A 19,702-nucleotide genomic window follows, 5' to 3' on the forward strand; every position below is an offset into this window, starting at 1 on the left:
AATTTTATGTAATGGGTCATACTGTCCGCGGCTGTTACTGGTATGGCCAAATACGATGGTGTGTTATGTTAAGTCCTTTCATATTTAATGAGCAGTCACTACAACTCGACCAGCTATCTGTTCAGCGGCATCCTTGAAGATAATAAGTATGTAAAAACACGGATGGGAAAACTGATCTTTAATTTTGCCTGATTAAAAAAAAAAAATCTAAAAAATTAACAGAGGAGTTTAAACAACTTTATTTGTATTCATCTTAAGTGAACAGTGTAGCCTTTTCCAATGTATATGTCTTTAAAACATGACCTTCACATGATGTTTTACAGACTGACTGCTGGAATTGTTGCATTATGCATAAATAACGCAATTTCTGACTGCATTTTCATTCGTTTCTGGGGGCATTATGCTCAATTTGAATAAATAGGTCCAACATTTTTATTCATTTGCTTGCTTAGTGCACAGTAAGGCATCTTCTATCTATCTATCTATCTATCTATCTATTGATCGATCGATCTACCAACCTTCACCCCAACCTCCCCACCCACTTGTTTCTTTGTTAGATAAATGATCAGCAGGTATCTAATCTTCCTCTTTACTGTACTTGTGTTGGAGAAAATGTACTAAAGGACAAAAGAGTCTTCATCAATTCTAGAAAATCTAATCTTAAGTAGAAACAGCAAGTAGAGCAGATACAAAAAACACTCCAGCAGGTTTACTGTGTTCTGATGACTTGTGACTGAGCTACATCAGCTAGTCGAGGAAGGATACAGAGTCTGACAGAATCTTAGAGAGGAAGGAAGAGGTAGCAGCTTATCGTGCCATCGGCGACAAGAGGAACAGCAATTCAGAGAAAAACCAAATCCGCCAATGTGACCGTTTGGTTTCCTACTGATGTATCTGCACATGCTGTTCTCTCCATGAAGCTCATTTTGCTCTGTTATGCAACACATCTAACAAAGAGCAGTTTGAGTGAAAGCAGTCATGCTTCTCTGTTTTGTATTTGTTAGTACATAAACAGTTTGATTAAGCAAGAAACGCAGAAATAAATCAAATTGCATTTTTATAAGCTCTTATTTAGAAACCACGTATGGGGAAAATAAAATAAAAATAAATTGACAGTGATTAGCCTCAGCATCTACTGCATTCTCACTTTATTTACATTTCAGCATACACATAAAAGCTCATCATCAGGAAAGTGTTTCAATGTAGTGAAGGAAAGAACAAGGAATTACAAAAAGTGAGGAAATTGTGCTCAACATGCACACATCAACAAACTACAAAACACAGGAAATTCCACTTATAGCATATTTTATCCACAGCTAAGTTTGCTGTCATAGCTTCATTGTTATAGACTAGATATCTATCAGGATATCTTGTAAAAGTTGTACTCTAAATGGTACTACAGACAAAGTGCAACCAGAAGTTGAATATAATGAACATCCACTCAAAGTGAAATGGTTAAAAATAAAAGATGATCTCTTTAAGACAGAGCTGTTCAGTGAGGACAGCCTTAGTCACAAGTTTTCTCTTTAGCTGACAAAAGGACTAATGAGGTTTTCAATGGGAGATATGTTATAAATCCAAGGTCTCCAAGCTTTGAAGAACTATAAAGAACTATAAACTGGTACTTAGCTCTTCATATAACTAACTCTCAACATATGAACTGCCTAATCGATTTCCAAGTCAAACATAGGATTCCTTTGCGTAAGAAAACTCCTCAAACACAGGCTGGCTGCATCTTCGAGACACAACTTCATGATGACGTGTAGATACGGACTCGGACATTGCTCTCTGGCGGAAAGGCTGCCGCAGCTTGACATTATCGACCGGCGTTGCTTCAGCCAAACCGTCTTTGTACTGACTGACAGAAAAGGTAGAAGGGAAGTCAAAGTTTAGAGAGGATGGACGGGACCTCCTCTCCAGCTCGAAGGCGTCTTGTACCGTCATCGATCCATACGGCGGATGGAGACCCGTGTTCTGCACCGCGTGCTCGTAGGAAGGGGGCCTGCAGGGCAGCCGGCTGTCCACCAGCTTAAACACTTCGATGGCGGACAAAGGGCGTGGCTTGTGCCGAAACTCCACTGGAGAATCTGCTTCGCTTTGCGAGTCCTCCTGTAGGGTTTCACAAGGGAAAGGGTTTTCCCTTTGAGGGTCTTTCTTTAGGGTGTTCCTGCTGAAGGCACCTAAGCTCCTGGTCCTCATCAGGACTTTACTCGTGAGTCTCATTGACTGTGAACGCCTCTTCTCCTCTGAGGGGATGTCTTGCTGAGTCTTTGCCATAGTTGAAGACTGGTTGGTCGGGTTTGTCCTCCTAGGGCAGGTTGGTGACTCCACGGGGGAACTAGCGAAAACGGACCCTTCAGATTGATTGGACGCTGCACTCTCTAGGGAGGAGCAGGAACAGTCCTTGAGTTGACTGCCCATGATGTTCGGCAGCAGATCTACGTTGGAGCTGCTCTTGGGTTTGGATAAAGAAAGCACTGGCCTAGCTCGTTTTTGTCCCCTGAGCAACAAGGAGTCATCCGAGATGGGCTTTTTCAAAGACTGCTCCTCAAAGTCGCTCCTCTTCGCGGAGCAGTCGTCGTGGCTACGGGCGTGGCTGCAAAGGTTCTCCAGGTCAGGAGAGAGGAGGATGATGGGCTCCGAGCAGCGACGGTTGAAGGGAGTCTTTGTGTTGAAGATAGCATCAGCAGGCCAAGAGGAGGTGTTCCCAACGGGGGTACCGAGGGATGAAGATGAGCCACTCTCTCCAAGGGTGGAGCTGGCACTCTCTCCCGCCTCTCCATCCCCATCTGGGTCTGTGCTGTCGTATGCAGAGTCGTGATGCTGGGAGGACAGGGAGTCTACAGACAGGAGGACATTATTTCATTCTCTGCAGGGCTTTTTTTTTTTTTGATTGATTGTTGGAAAGTAGGATTAAACAAAAAAATAACCAGTTCCAACAAAATTAGTCAGAGGAGTCAGGGCCAAAAGACTTTTGGAGGGATTTACTCTTTAAGTATTGATGAAATTTGCTGGTTCTTGTATTTTGCAATCAGCATTGAATTGAGAAACTACTGAGGAAGGACTTGCCAAAGTTTGCGTAGGGACCCAACTAGATTAAAAAAAGAAGGCTGATCAGAGAGCAAATGAATTCACAAAGGACTCTGAATATTTTGGGGATTTCAGCACCTTGACAAAATCTAGTTCTTGAGATCTTCTGCTAACAAATAGATAAGCAATGAAAGCATGACCTCATTGGCAGAGGTAATGATCTTGCGGATGAATCTGTAGTCTTTGCCTTTTTAATACATCAGTATACTACAGAAACTCCATCCTCTGTAAGTTTTGTTGATTTTCAGAGATATGTTCCAAAGAAAATCATGATTTAGGATGGTTGAGAATGCTGATGCTTACGGGTTGGGTGGATAAAACGACAAATAGTTCCCCTCTCATCCCTAATAACTCTCATATGGTGCCTAAAAGGAAACTCAAAGCAGAGATATGAGTGATAATGTTAACTGTACCGTTGTCAGCATCCAGAAGATTTGGAATATTCTCTCCAAGTATATCAGAATGCTCGATCAGAAACTGGGTGAGCTCTGTGACCTGTGGAAAAGAAACGCGATGGAGTAGAATTAATGGCAACTAATACTCAAGATCTAAAGTTAAACAGGCATAAAGCAGATGCAGATCAGCGTGCACTTTGGTCTACACACTGTGCAGACCAAAGTATATAAGTCTAACCTGACTTACGAAACCTTTTGAGGTTTCCTTCACTGCGACCCACGAAGCTTCAAAGCAGCTCAGGGGAGAAGAAAGAGCACATTCAAAGCGAGACTTTTACCTTTTCAATTTTGCCTTTCTGCTCATCCAGGGGGGCGGCGGCGTCCACCTGCAGCAAAGTGGGGGCGATGCAGACCGCCAGGTTGTAGGCGTCCATCTTGTTGATGTCAGCGTTCTCCAGGATGTGATGGAGGACGCAGAGGAGATGCTGCAGAAGGAGTTGATTGGCGGCTGGGAGCATCTCTACCATCCTGTTAGCGGGTGTCAGGAAGGGGGGGGGGGGGCGGGGTTGAACAGAGACAAAAGGAAGGAGATGTCATTTTGCCGTTTTAATTCTAAAATACCATCCAAGACATGCAAGAATAGAACCCCGGGGGTCACAGTAGCAGATCAATAACACTTATCAGCAGGCCGTGATTGCTTACTTTCTGATTTTCTGAGCTCTCTGTTGGGTTTCTTCATTGTCCAACGTCATCATCCACTTTACATAAAGTTCAGACACCAGCAGGCTACCAGGAAGCTCCTTCAGAAAACTCTGCAATGAGTAAGAGACAGTGTGAGACATAGATCAAAATTATCTGGTGTGACGTTGACTCAACATGATTTCATACTTATTTTTATTTTAAGCAATTTTTAATTTCTGGCTTGTTTCAGAGAGAGATACTGAACTTTTTCTAGACTACATCTAAATAACACCATAAGTTATAACAAATTTTGCAGAAAAGGAATTTAAAAAAAAAAAAAGCCATCTAAAGAAAAAATCACCCTGTTTTACAATAGCGTGTACCTAAATAGTAAAACCTGTACATTTATAAATTGCTGTACTGATAGTTTTATATTTATAAAATCTATATTTTTATTTATTTTATGTATTTATTTAGTTTATTTTTATATATTATATTATATTATATTATATTATATTATATTATATTATATTATATTATATTATATTTAGTCGTACTTTCAGCAGGCCCACCAGCATGGTGACCGGCTGGATGTCCATGTCCACCTCCAGACCACCGTTGAGCTGCTCCTTGATGTCCCTCATCATCTTACTGTTGCACGGTTTGCGAAACACCCCCTCAGTGGAGGGCCCTTTCCTCCTCAGCAGCACCAGCATCTCCTGGGGGGGAGGACAGGGCAGAGTTGACCCACGTGCGGTTTGACTTTGCACTGCACTGTGTTAAAGTTCAGCTGAGGAGGCGCTCAGCTCAAACATCTAAACGGACGTACAATGACGGGTTTTGGAAGCGAGCCGTCGTCGGGGCAAATCTCAGAGAGGGGGCGTCCGAACAGCTGAGTCTTGGCGTCGGATTGGCGTGCTCTGCTGATGAAACTCGAGCCTTTTTTCAGCTTCCTCACCAGGTTCCACTTGGTTTCTGATGAGAGAAGGAATATTTTATCAGAATTTTACAGATTTAATCCTTTATCCCCCGCTTGAAACTAAAGCAAACCCTAACCCTGCGCCACACAGCAACACAAACACGTAAGCAAGACAGGACGCCGTTAAAGAATAAGTTGTTTTCTTTAATGGCTTACAATCAATTGTTAATTTTCCTTCTCTTTATCTTTCTCAAAATAACCACATTTAAACTCACCAATTGGCTGCAGAAGCTTCTCCTCCTGGTTGTTCACTTTGAAATCACTCTGGTAACATAAAGAGAAAGTAATGTGGTGAAGCGGGTGAGGAGGAAGATGAGAATGTAACAGGAACAAATGGGTAGGCCATGGGGGGGGGCACAACCCCTCTGCTATAATGGCGATTAACACATGTCAGAGTAATCATTGAGAAGAAAAGACCTCCGGCGGAAGGTGTTTCAAAGACAATCTGACTTACATCAAGTGGAAACTCGATGAAGCGTTCCATGCCACCTCCTGGAAGAGCTTTAGGCTAAAAGAAGACGTTGGATGATCAAAACTCGCTCTTATTCCTATGAAGATGCTGGTTTCTGCTTGAAATGGCGGCGACAGACTCACCGTGAAGCTGCCGCTCAGCACCTTCATCAGGACGTCTGGAGGAGGAGAAGCTCGACCAGCCTTCGCTTTGGACTCCTTGATTTTACTGTGGAGACGATGAAAAGCGTTTGTTTTTTTTAAAAAACAACCTTTTCTCTATTAAATATGAGTATTAAAGCACTTGTTGTGATGTTTTCTTACCTGTGAAGCGTATCTGACCAGCGTTCTTTCACCTCAGGCGAGCTGTCGGCGAAATAACAGCATGGTACGAGTTACTAATCCACAGAGAATCAGACAGGCTGAAGCAGAAACTGTGGGTGGACTGAGACGACGAGCGCGGCCGCTGTCGCTTTTAACAACTCTGGTGGAAGACGCAACTCGGTCATGGGAACAGGAAGTGGCGTCACGGCGGCACCAGAACAGAGGCCTTCCTCTTAAACTAGGTTTAAGGTGGTTTTGGGGGCTGGCAGTGGAACCGTGACGTTAAAAAAAAGCAGGTACCTAAAAACTTTGTAACCCGTGATAGACCGTGACCTTGTTAACGCCGGGCCGGATGAAGTACCGTACGACGGCGAGCATCGACACGTGAGTGAGGAGGTAAGAAAGTCAAATCGTCCAACAGCCCAAAACCAACTGAAGATTTCATCATCATCACCATCATCATCTTCATTACATGGAAATACACATGAAATGTGTTCGGGATGAGTCGACTACAGGCGTTTTCCCATTTTATTGTAAAGGTTCGTTTTTCCAACGAGACGCCCTAACGTTCACATGCTTTGCACTTCCTGTTTTGCACTTCCTCATGATTCTGCAGGACCGACTTTCTCTTTGCTACTTCTCCTTTTTCATGCATGTCACTAATGTGACGGTCTAAAGGTTATATTCACCTCCCCAGCACATGTTAGTGAGAATTTATGCACCTGGCAAATTAAATTTCATCAGAAGCATCAGTAGCTGAGCGGTGAAGTCAGACAACACGCTGTTGTTTGTTCAGGAGCGATCGTGTGTGAGGATGCTCACCGAAAACACACCAAACAGTAAGCGAGGGGCCAGGCCAGGGCCAGGGTCACCCTGAGGTCAACCTGCCCCTCTTCACCCTCCAGGTCATCTTGGAACCCGTGCAGCCAGATGTCCTGCAAGCTGACCCTGTGCTTCAGGCGGTAGCTGATGTTCGACCTGTCGGAAGCAGAAAGAAATGTAAAACGATCCTCCCTGTTTCTTTTATTTTTGAAAGTCCGTTCCATAAATGTCTACCTCACTCCAACTTCTAATTTTAAACACGGCTGAACAGAAAATGGATTTTCTGTCCAGGGGATCAAAGAAAAGCCGGAAACGACTTTGTGAGGTATAATATTGTGAAAGGAAAGGTTTCCAACAGCGCTATTAAGTCTGAATGGTAAGCTGTACTTAAATATCAGTAAATTATATATAATACACTCACCTCTTAACCAAAACCTGCCCACAGTTGCGTAAGTAAATAGTAAAAGTAAAAAAAATAAAAAATTATATATATATATATATATATATATATATATATATATATATATATAAAAAATAAATTACAAATGAGAAATGTCCTGTGGTCCCAGCTGTAAGCATGTACTGGAACTGTGGGCAGGTTTTGGTTCAGAAATGAGTGAAAGAACGTTCCACTGATGATTAAAACCTGTTAAAAAGCAGGCGTGTAAATTTAACTTTAAACACACTTTAATTGACTTACTCTTATCAGACCTCGCTCAAAAGCACAACGACCCTCACAGGTTTTCCCTAACTCCTGTAGATTGAAGTTGGTTTTTCGAATTTGAAGCTGAGGACGCGTTGGTTTAACTTTATTTGCGGCTGCGCTCCGTCCTCATGTGACTCTCAGGGAACCTCAACGGTTTCTGTGACTCATGGGTTACTGCGAGTGGAGATTCCCAAACAGTCTCGGCACGCCGTCCAAAAATACTCCGGGTGTTTTCAGTTCCTCTTTCGCTCTCTCATTCAAACCGTACAATGATTGTTGTTTTTAAAAAACACCACAGCTGCTGTTCCTATTTCTGTAATTTCTGGTACTTTCCCTGTGCTATTTGTGGTTTTTGTGGATGTTTATTTGAGTTTACGCGTTGACCGTCTTGATTTCGGGCAACGTCAAAACGTCTTACTTTAGTTTGGCGAAGACGATGACGTCGCTGAAGAGGAACAGGTGCCTCTCCGTCGTCTTGGGGCCCTCGGTGACCTGAACGCGTTCGTCCAGCAGCAGCTCGCCGTTCTCTCCGGCGAGGCCGAGGACGAAGGGACTCTGCTCCGCCGACACCCAGCAGGAGGCTTCCTCCCTGGGGGGGGGGTTCAGGTGACCCCAGATAAAAAAGAAAGAGGATTATGTTTGGGAACGTTATCCCACTACTGTTGACTCCAAAGAATTTTTTTAGCTGCAGGAAATAATGAAAAATAATAAATAAAAATAAAATAAAAATAAAAATAATGAACATTACTCAGGAAACCACTAACAACACCTGAATCTTGATGCCATTTTATTTATTCAGTTTATTTTTCTTCTTTCCAGACATGTTATTTCAACATATTTTATGGATAGTCAAAACAAGAAGTTGACCTGGCCAGTTTCACATGGTATTATATTGTCAAAATTATTAAATCAGTATATTAAATAAATAAAATAAAATAAGAAAAAAAATTAAATTAAATTAAATTAAATTAAATTAAACAAACAAATAATTAAATAAATAAAGTTTTAGGTAGTCAGGGTATATTAAAAGAAATACCACGAGTGCTTTAGCCATGCTAAAAAATTACCATATCATGCTAACACGAACAAAGACCTGTTAAAAAAGAGTCTGCAGAAGAAAAAAATTACATTAAGTTCACACCAGACGTTTTGCATATGAATATTTCCACAGATGACTTTTTCTACTGACAGATTTCATTTTACCGTCTGCAAAGAGCTGAATTAATATTCCAGATTCACCACTGGAACTTTATTCAACACGTTTTCTACTTAATTGCGTGGTTTGAAAAGATGAGGGATTATAAGTCATTATAGTTCGATGTGGTGATAATGTGAGCACAGAGCTGTCCTTGAAATAAATGCCTTTACCCAACTCTACCACCCCTCAAATGGACTCATTTTAATAAACCGTCAGGAATCAATCATCTTATGAGAATTAGGAGTTTAGTCACATGACCTGTTACACATGGCCTTTAGAATATAGACATGTTTTACTGAAAAAAAGTCAGGAGATTTAGCTTTATAGCGTTTTTTACTATGTGGATATGCATTAATGTGCTGGCCAATCACAAGTTAGACATCATCATCATCCTCTATCATCTACTTTTACACTGAACTGATGGGGTCATACGTGGGCCTGTCACTCGGCTGACAGGAGGTCACTATTGCCTTGTTGCCTCAGGGAGCAGGGGACATGCTGCGTGACGTTGCCATGGTGACATACATTTCATTGGATAAGACTCATGCCAAATCAAGGAACGCCATAGGAGTCTTAGCACCTCACTGCTAATACTGTATTCATGTAGGTCTGATTGATTCCAGCATTCGGCATGTATAAAACTATAAAACCACATTTTGATTCATGAGCGCCTAAAGGTGGAAAATAATAACTGGTCGATGCCTGGGTATTTTAATATGATTTTATTATGATATATACATTTAAAAAAGGTCCTGATCCCAGATCCCATTAGCCTTGGGCATAAAATTCACCACTGCACAAATTATCACCAAAACTTTCCTCCATCTGTGCAACACGTAAACAGCAAATAGTTCCCTAATCCATTCTAAAACCAAAGCTTCAGCGTCAACAATCCAAATCCATCGTTTATGTGGTTAAATGGACTCCTGATTCCTCCTTAAAGACAGCAGAAAGCCAGGAATTAAATTGTAATATGAAGAAAATGTCAAATTCTTATGTGAAGGCACATCTGCCATTTAAGGACAAATGACCTTTTAGCAACAGGAGGAAGCTCGCTCGTCTTCACCAGCTTGTTTTTCAAATAAAGACACTTGAGTCAAAGACATTCCAGCTTCTTGGATGTAAGTTTTAGTTTTTACAAATTGGGACTTATTTTACGTTGGTTTTTTTGTGCATTGCTTGAACGCGACTCAAAGTGTGAATGAGAACAAGCAGGTGTTTGTTTGTCGCCAGGCGTCCATCCTACTGACTCTGGGTTCAAACAGTTGCACCAGAGGTACTTTCCCTGTTGCCCCTGTGACCTACTGAAGACGAAACATGCAAAACCAGTAACACAGTGGGAGGACTGCGAAGACAAACTGGTTATAAGTGGATGCAAATTCAAACAGCAGATAAAAATAAAGCATGACATTCAAGCAGTACTCATTTCTCATGCTGTTATTCTCTCGACTATAATAGAACAGATGTAAAAATTAAAATACAAATAATTCATTTGCAGAATTTACCTTTGAAGACCAAAAAATGCTTCCATATTTGTCGTTTAATCTTTACGTCTATGGCGGTCCCACTGCCGTAACTAACACCCACTCAGTCCAACCACCCCTCCTACGGGGGAATGTACAGAGCGAGTTTGTATGGGAGGTGTGAGATACGTTTGACATTTCCCTCCCCCCAGCAGGAGGTCTTCAGGGTCTGAGACGTGACTGATGCAATAACTGAAAGGTTAAAGAATCGGATGAGCAGGATGAGCCCCCCCCAGTCGCCGCCGTAGGTGTCGACCTGAAGGATCGAACCGCAAGAGAATGAATCTATCGCTGAGTCAGCGGGTTAGCAGATAATGATGGACGTGGCGGGACGTCCCAAGAGCCTCTTAAAAAGGCTTTCATAACCCCGTTGTTGATCTGTATGTGTTTAAAGTGGTTTATTAGAAATAAAGCAGCACAGCTGAAGGTGGCTTGTTGTTTTTGTGGGCGGGTGATGCATGTACCTGATGGGAGACCACGACACCCCCAGGGCCCTCCCAAACGCCAGCGAGGGGGCGGAGCGTCGCCTCTGAGCCAGGTGTCTGAGGTGCTGCAATAAGAACAAGGGGAAGTTGTGAACTGCGCCACGGTAACACCATCATCGCCACTTTTTCTTTTACACTTATAAGCTGTAAATTAGCATCCAGCTGCTTTTATCCGTGATAATGAGCTGCTGTTGTTGACGCATGAAACTTTAATGTTAGAGTGTCTGTTAACACTACAGTATATATATAATAGTGATAGATTGAATCAGAAATGCCTCCACAGCTACTTTTATTGATAAACCTGATAATAATGCATCATGTTTTAATGTTAAATGAATTATTTTTGATTTTTTTTAATGGTTTTAAATACTGTAGCTCATTTTGTTCAAATTACAACTACAATTAAATATGTAATTAAATCAATATCCGCTTTAACTTAATTCTAATTCCGATATGTCCAATAAACTGTATTGAAAATTAAAGAAAAAGAAAACTGTTTTGTTTTTTAAAAAAGATTTCATTAAACATATTATCATTTTTCCTGTAGCACAGCCCCTACAGATATTATACTGTATGTTTTCCCTCCTACACACACTTCACACACTTATAGAATGAGCATTCTGATTCAGTCACACAGAAAACAATAGAAGAAGAATGCAATGTCGGGACTGATGATGAAGACATTATGCATGGAAATACGAAAGGAACACAAAGAACCAAAAAGGCATATGGAGAAGAAGATGGTTATAGAGTTCAATCAATTCGATTCAGCTGCTCCAACAGGGTGGGATTGTTTCTGTCACACGGTTGACATCACAAAGGTTCTCAATCCACCTCACTGAATGACAAATCCGACCTGAGGAATTGCGAAGTTATCGCTGCGAACGTGCGATCGCCTCGTTTTAATGATCCCAGCAGGAACGCTGTGTTCGCAAAATTCAGCTCCGATCCATTAATTGTGAAAGAAAACAAAACACCTTGTTTATGGCGGCCCTTCTGCTCTAATTGCAGATTAAACAGAGAGATCTGGACCGAGAGGGGGATCGGAGGGGAAGAGAGGAACACAAACATCTGACAAAAGCGTTTGTGTTTGGGTTTGTCCAGCGACTCGTGATGGATGAGGACACAAATGAAGGCAATCGTTGCCATTAAAACGCTCATTTGTTGGCAGTCAGTTACCGCTTTATTTTCCCATGTATAACATTTAATAACTGCTGCAGATTGGAAGACTTTGTGCAAAGTCTTGAAGCCATCACTGTGTTCTACCCCCTACTATCTCCATGATGACTATTTTGCCATCTATGTGCTGCGTAGAAATAGAAATAGAGAGAATTTATGAATCCCTTGGGAAGACTTCCTCAAAGAAATTAAGAAGTTTCAAACATAATATAGCTATATAACGTGTTTCCTGCTCTTGTTTGTCGAAGAATGGATTCTTGGCTACAAAGAGTTGTTTGCCAATTTTACTTGTCATCTAAGGTGCCTGAAGACCTCCTGAGGTCAGAATCCAACTCCAAGCAGATAAAGGATGCTTTAAAAAGCCTCTAAAGCTGGAAAACAAGAGTGTATTCTCTAGATACGCTTCCATTTATTTTTATTTTCACTCATTGACAATCAGAAAAAACCCTGCCATTGATCACTGACAGCTCAAGGCCACACACATCTCCACATTTCAGCTCCTGAATCAACCGATCTGACCTTCTGATGTTTTCCCGCCATTGAAAGGTGATGTTTTCATTCGCATTCGCCGCTAAACAACCCAAAACCTGCTTATCGGTTTATTCACTCACTATAGGACTGGGGAAATCTATTTCCCGCTGATACGAGCTGCCCTTTTGTCCACCGTGTTGTGTAACACAGCACGAAAAGCGTCTTTGTGCGTTTGCCTTCAAGAGTCAGGATGAGCATCCGGTATCAGCAGCGGGTTTTTTTTTTTCTTCACTCGAAATTAATACTCACAGGTCGTAGAGAAGCTGCAGCATCGTCATAGCTTCCTCTTCTCATGGCTGCGATCCCATAACCAACTGAGTCCATGCTGGAAGCGCCAAAGCCGAGAAGAAGGGTTCTGCTACGACCCCGACTGACGAGCGACTGCAGAGTGATGCCGACCGTCCTGCAGAACGGCTTCTTCTAATTCATGCTAATGAGGTTTTGGAACAATGGAGGACCTGGATAGAGGACAAAACCACATCCTGTTCCGCTCCAGTGGGGAACTGTCCTATTATAATGACACCATAATGTGTTCCATCAAGGCCTTTTCTCCAGATCTGGGCTACAAGGGTGAGATGTTGTGATGGTTGGCACCTGGAGATAACAAGGTTTCACAGTTTTAAACCCTCACACTTTGCAGTGAGAAATTAGTTTGCAGGGAAGGAAATTGGAAGGATGTGCTTTGATGGCCTCATGTGTTGCTTGGCTGCAGGTTGGTGTAGGAGATCCCTTTATCTCCAGTGTAGCGCGAGATGAGAACCCAGTCTTGTGTGAGTAACCTTCACGAGGCTCCACGCTCAATACCATCCAGAAAACCTGCATGGTTTCTCAAGGAATTCCATTTTAATGCCCCTGTTTTTCCAACACTCTTCAGTTTGATCCCTGTCAAATAGCTGGAGTTGATAGGAACACGTCTTTGCCAGAATTCAATCTCTCCAATCACCATTTCGGTGATCTTCATCGCAAAAGGGTTCATTCAGGTGAGAAAACGCATCTTCCAAACGTGAAAGTCTCATCACCAAGGAACTTATATGGAAAGCGTGCTTACTGGAAAACGCTTCAACGTCCTCTTTCGATCATTCCACTCAACCGTATAAAAGATGCGTTGGCCGGAAAGATTGACCGCGAATGCCTGCAGCTTATTTCGGCGCATGAGGCGGAAAATCCGTGGATCATAGGGTAGAGGCCAGAAATCCCGACACCGCATCGAAAAGAAGACTCATCTCCATGTGTATTCTGTGATACTACTTGTTTAATTGCGGTAATTCCTTATAAAAAACAACAACCACACAATCACCATGACGACCATTTTTTGTGCTCATTATGTCCACTTCAGCCAATCGACAGAGGTAATTCCTCCAAGCGCAGTAATCCAAGTAATCCCTCAATGAAATTACTTTAGCAAAATACATGAGCATCATCGACGAAAAGAGAAAACCCGAGAAGACTGTGAACCTCTCCAGAGGTGGTCGACCTTCCAGAATGACTGCAGACCTTTTCCCCCGTTTCTCCAGTTGTAATTGGCCTCATATTTCTAAGGGGGGTCAAACCGTTTTGACAGTGAACTGATTTTCCATCACATGACGCATGTGATGGAAACACATTGAGAACAAGAAGCACCTCAGCCCTTATGTCGACTCCACATTTTTTATTTTGCAGCATTTAAAAACAGTTCACGTTCACCAAACTGATGCGCCTTTGTTGCTGGTGTGGACGATGGTGGTGGAGGACATTCTGTACATCGCTGTAGCCTGGTGTCAAGTGATTACATAAAAAATACAACCGTGTGTGTGTGTGTGTGTGTGTGTGTGTGTGTGTGTGTGCATGTGTGTAATGTATGCTAAAACATTCAAAAACAATTACATGTTTCAATTTATTAACATGCATGAACACTGTTTTGTTTTAACATATCAGAGACAAGCTGCGGTCTGGTTTCACACCGTTTGAGGCTCGGCGTTATGAATGTTGTCACATCAGGGGATCAGGAAACTCAGAGCAGTTTTTAATTGGACCCAGGATTAAACAGCTACTTAGGCCTGACTTACAATGTTCTCGCCCTTCAGGTCAGATCATTATTGCCATTTCTAGTAAAAGTCAATTATATTATCTTTCCTGTCCAGCTTTTCCAGTCTAAACCCAGTTGTTATTGTTTTTTACCTTTTCTTTGTGTAACAGATTAATGAACTTGCATCCAGGTAACCTTTCAGCCTCGGTTTCTATCTGCTCAGATTTACTAGTCTGACATTTTCCAAACAGAATCCAATAAATCAAACACACTTTTATTTGGCCACATTGAGACCCTCACCAATGCTGTTCTTTTCCCCGGACTCTACCATCACCTCAGGATTAGAAGAAGCTTTATTGTCACGTACAATTGCATGAATTACAACCACATGTGATCACTAACAGTACAACGTTGTGACTTCTGGTCACTGTTTTTGCGCAAACCCTGAGGAACAATGGGCAACCCTTATGGAACGTAATAAGGGGAGCGATTTCCTCTTTAATAACTCATATTTTCACGTCTGCATCATGAATATTGGGACGGGATGGGTGACGGATCCAAGCAGTCCAGATGCCGTAATGCATTTCTTTCAAATGCAGTTTTCTGGAGGATGCAGGTTGGATGGTTCAATCCTGTCCTATACTCCGAAGATCATATAGAGACAGGTGGGGAATTTTCAACGACAGATTTATTGTTGAAAACAGATTTTTTGTCATTCGCCGTGGACGCCCAGCAGGTGTACACGGGTCTACCGTCCAGGTTGCTGCTCTTGCTTTTGCTTTTGCTTCTGCTTTTGCTCTTCCTCTTGGTTTGAGCTCTGCCCCAAGACAAATCAGAGTTCTTCTTATCGACGCCGCCTCTTTCCTGAAGTTCAATGTGGATGGGATACGGGATATCGTGGCAGGTGGAGTTCTGGTTGCCCACACGATTTCCACCCAGCCGGGGCCACAGGGTGAGGAGCAGGCGGAGCTCCTGCTGAAAAGACTTGTTGAAGTAGAAGTAGATGAAGGGATTGTAGATGTGGGAGCTCTTGGCGAAGAGGGCGGGAAAGACGAATCCCTCGGGAGCCATGTACAGACTCCCCTTGTGGAAGATGAAAAGGAAGGACACGATGGCGTACGGCGCCCAGGCGATGACAAAACCCAGGCTGATGCAGAAGAACATCTAGAAGAGGAAGTCATGGGTTACAGAACAGGAAGTGCTTCACTGCTACAGTCATGAGGTCCGTCGAAATAGTATCAAACATCATGTGAGAGTCTCCTGCAGGCATGTGGGCAATGACTGTTACTAGACTGGTAATCAGAAGGCAGCGATTTCCCCGAATCCATCAGCGCAGCTTGCAGCCACGGTTCTCTCGCTAGTCAAAATCAACTTATTTCAAATTTTAACCGTTAATGTGAATCTTTTTTTATATAGTGCCACCAACCCAAGGTCGTTTCTGAATCCAGTACCCTGACAATGACACCAAAGCTGAAGAGGTTACTATAGCAATGGTAGTGGGACAGAGCCTGTGGCAGAAAACTCAAGCGTCCAACAGTAGACAAACTGTTGTGTTATTACTGTCACTGCCAAGAGGGGGAAGCAAAAGCTCCACTAACAAACACATCTGGAGGGTGGTGGGGGCACTCATGATGCAGTCCAAAACAACTAACAGCTAACCCTAACCCCTGAACCTAACCCGAACCAATAACTCTACCATTAACCCCTAACTATAACCCCAATCCTAACTCTAACCCCTGACCCTACCTTAACCTTAACTCTATCTCCAACCCCCAACCTTAACTCTATCCCTAACTCCTAACTCTAACCTCCAACTCTAACCCTAACTCTACCCCAACCTCTAACTCTAACCCTAACCCTAACCTTTACTCCAACCCCTAAACCAAACCCCTAACCTTAACCCCTAAACCTAACCCCCTACCCAACCCTAACCCTACCCTTCACTACGAAACCCAACCCCTAACCTCAAACCCAAAACTTCACCCTATCCTCTAGCCCTAACCACTTACGCTAACCCTAACCCTTAGCCGTAACCCTAACCCATAACCCCTTATCCTTAACCTTAACCCTAACTCTGAAGCTGAGAATGTGTGTGAAGGGAACACCAACCAATAGTAACTTGTGACAAAGACTCAGATGAGTTTTATCATGAGTGCCCTTTGGGTGAACTGCAACTGATTTTTTTGTTAACTAGGATTTGAACGGGCTGGATCAGCTCTCACCATGGAGAGTCTCTTCTTGGTGTACAGCAGGTTGTTACGGATCCCTCTTGTGGACAACATGTGGGAGAAGTGGGACACCTTGAAGAGGATCTGGCACTGGGACATCGCGATGAGGAGAACAGGAAACAGCGTGAAGCAGACGAAGGAGCAGATGACGTAGAAGGCGTCCTTGGACGAGGTGTGATAACCCCTCCAGGCCACGGTGCAGGACAGCCCGTAAGGTTCTGGGACGTACTTGCCCCAGCCGAACAGAGGGAAGCTGGACCACATGGTCGCCAAGAGCCAAATGGCGAAGCACAGCTTACGGATGTTGGCGACTTCCAGCCACTCAGCTGTAAAGAGAAATAGAATCTGTTATGAGCTGGAAAAGTTCATCCAGGTGACATTTTTTTGTCGCATTTGAATGGAGCCAGAGTCACATTTTCGTCGTTTTTGAAGCTATTAGGCTATTATCTATAGGAACACCAAGGGACAATGTCTTTTTTGCCATGAACATTTCTAATCTTTTTCAATACATGAATTGTTTTGTCAAAACCATCTACAAGTTATGGACTTAGACTCGCCACACAAGTGCTCAAATGTAGTCACTTGAAAGCTTTGCACAGCTTCCAGGTTCCATTAATCTCACCTGGAAATGACGTAATAGCTGTAAGTGAAGTGACTGTCACAACATTAAAGCACACCTGGATCTACACAGCTGGATTTAATTCTAGTGAGCTTTTGAAAACTTCAAGGTACGTAAAACTGATTGCATTTTGGAACGGAGCAAGTGGTTACTAGAATTTTCAGAAAAGGTCAATCGGCCGTCGTCTCCAATAGGTCCACCTGCAGACTCACAAGCTCTTTTTACACCATAACACCACAGAAACTGATTATATTTTAATATGTGGCAGATATTATGCTGATGTCTTTTTTTTTAATGCACACACAAAGTTGCCTCATTTTCATGGATCCTTTAAGAACATCAAGGACAAACAAACGCTGGGAAACCCCCCCCCCCCCCTTCCATTTCATAATTTTCACTCAAACCATTAAATGTCTCTGGAGGTCATTTACAGCTTGATTCTTACATCACGTGTTTATTATTTAATTAAGGCTGTGCGATGCTCACTATTATGCTCTACTTTGTTATGCATGATTAATGAATGGCTAATATAGGGATGGAGGACCCTCATGAGGTCGCATCTAATGAATGAGTCAATGGGTCCTTTTCTTGTTAGCAACCTTGATTACAAAAAGCTTCTTCTACTCCCCCCACCTTCACTCCAAAACCCACATCATGTAAGCCCCAGGTATAATCACCGTAAACCAGGCTGTAGCATATCTTTAAGTAGCGGATGATGCTTATGGCCGTGATGGTGAACATGCTGCAGAGGCCGAAGATGAAGCAGCCGAAGCCGTAGTAAACACACGTGACGTTTTCCCCGAGCCACGCGTGACGAAAGGAGGACAGGATGGAGAGCGGGTAGAAGCAGACGCAGCAGAGGAAATCAACCACCGCCAGGTTGACGCACAGCAGCTCCGAGCCAACCATCTTCTTCCTCCTGCGGTAGCAGATCACCAGAACCAGCCCGTTGCCTAGAACCGAGAGCAGAACTTGACAGGAGAGAAGAAGGATGGTGAAGTCACTGTGTGGTACCAAACGTCACACAGATGGTGTTAGAGCAGCTGATAAAAACACAAAAACAATACAGAGCTAAAATAAAATCTGACTCCGACTCATAAGGTGTGTGACTCCAAATTCATGCCAATGTTGCAGAAGTTGAATTTAAGTTTTTTGCTTTTATTATTACCAGTAAATCAAATTTACCTTGATAAACAGCCAGACAGACAAGAACCAGCTATCAGACACAGTTCCCGGACAAAAGTTAACGAGTAAAATATAGGGGTTTTTTTCTCATTCGTATTTCTGTTTTTAGCACTTTTTCATACAGTTGCGACAGCAGGATATTTTTCCCACTAACACACAGCAAGGTACTGTAAAGGGCTGAAGATGTCAAAGAAGAGCGACAAACATCATTACTGTGACTTTAGAACCCGTAAGAAAAATCACAGAAGGATGCAAAGATACCATGGAGACGGATTAACACACACATAAACTGATTAACCTGATTTGTTATTGGATTTTCCTAATGGACCTTTTTCAATTTCATTAATTTTTTTAAGGTCTTTTTGTTTTCTTTTGTTTTCTCTTGTTTTACAATACAATTCCAACAAATCAACAGCATAGAGCCGAAACCCTCCCCCAACACCCTTCCCCCTGCTCCCATATAAACAACAGACACGCATGCAAATTAACCCTGATCTACAGTAATATCATACAGTAATATCATAATCATATCATAATATCATAATCCAACGACCATAAGGAAATAATGGGTGAAAATAAACAGACATTATTTAGATGATATAAAATAAATAAAGATATAAATAAAAATAAAAATATACAGTAAGCAAAAGAATGCATGAAAGGACAGAAGACAGCAGTAAAGTTTGTATTATTACATTATTAGCTTCCATCCCACCAACAAACATTTAAAAAGGCTGCCAGAGAAGAATCCCATATAAAAACTTATATTTTAATTAAAGGTAGTCCATATTTAAAAGAGGTGAAGCTTCAGTACTCTTGAAAATAAAGCATTAAATCCGAATTTAAATGAATTCCACAAGCCTTAAACTACATTTTTAATCAAGTTTGAACGTTGTTCTGGAGGATGGAGTCGCGCATACCGACAGAGAGGATGGTCAGTCCCACGCCGATGTCACCGGCGCGGCTCAGTTTGGAGGTGAACACGCAGGGGGGCATCAGGGAGTCCGCGGAGGTGGAGTTGGGAGACATCGGTCGGAGCTGGATGGTTCAAGTTGTGGCTGCTTAAAAAAACCCAAACCCTTAAATGCTTTCATTCCTCAGCTCACGGAGAGAGTGCATTCCGGTCCCCATGGTAACGCGGGACGTGCGCGAACGTGGTCCGCTAACGCGCGAAACCTCCCGCAGAACCGTGATTGTCCGGCGTGTTATAGTCCCTCAGGTGTCGCGGGAAATGCAAATTCAAAGTAACACGAATGCTTTACAAGGATCTGTGTGTGTGTGTGTGTGTGTGTGTGTGTGTGT

General features: G+C 42.6%; 2 protein-coding genes across 3 annotated transcripts; both read right to left on the reverse strand.

The window, feature by feature from the left end:
* Positions 1 to 1,131: 1,131 nt before the first annotated feature.
* tagapb (T cell activation RhoGTPase activating protein b) lies at positions 1,132 to 12,752 on the reverse strand. Of its 2 annotated transcripts, none has more exons than XM_068343059.1 (14): positions 12,613 to 12,752; positions 10,633 to 10,718; positions 7,866 to 8,036; positions 6,742 to 6,897; positions 5,920 to 5,961; positions 5,740 to 5,824; positions 5,600 to 5,653; positions 5,361 to 5,409; positions 4,996 to 5,141; positions 4,739 to 4,885; positions 4,188 to 4,297; positions 3,824 to 4,013; positions 3,504 to 3,585; positions 1,132 to 2,840 (listed from the first exon to the last, which is right to left on the reverse strand). In XM_068343059.1, exons 1-14 carry the CDS (start codon positions 12,685 to 12,687, stop codon positions 1,681 to 1,683), a joined length of 2,553 nt encoding a protein of 850 aa, XP_068199160.1. In that variant the 5' UTR covers positions 12,688 to 12,752; the 3' UTR covers positions 1,132 to 1,680. The 2 variants fall into 2 exon arrangements, with proteins under 2 accessions (XP_068199160.1, XP_068199159.1); XM_068343058.1 differs by having other exon boundaries at positions 4,724 to 4,885.
* A 1,247-nt stretch (positions 12,753 to 13,999) lies between these two features.
* Positions 14,000 to 19,609, reverse strand: opn8c (opsin 8, group member c). Its single transcript, XM_068343026.1, has 4 exons — positions 19,321 to 19,609; positions 17,893 to 18,186; positions 16,591 to 16,922; positions 14,000 to 15,532 (listed from the first exon to the last, which is right to left on the reverse strand). Exons 1-4 carry the CDS (start codon positions 19,427 to 19,429, stop codon positions 15,020 to 15,022), a joined length of 1,248 nt encoding a protein of 415 aa, XP_068199127.1. The 5' UTR covers positions 19,430 to 19,609; the 3' UTR covers positions 14,000 to 15,019.
* Positions 19,610 to 19,702: the final 93 nt, after the last annotated feature.

The sequence above is a fragment of the Antennarius striatus genome, chromosome 19, assembly GCF_040054535.1.
Source record: "Antennarius striatus isolate MH-2024 chromosome 19, ASM4005453v1, whole genome shotgun sequence".
Taxonomy (NCBI): Eukaryota; Metazoa; Chordata; class Actinopteri; order Lophiiformes; family Antennariidae; genus Antennarius; species Antennarius striatus.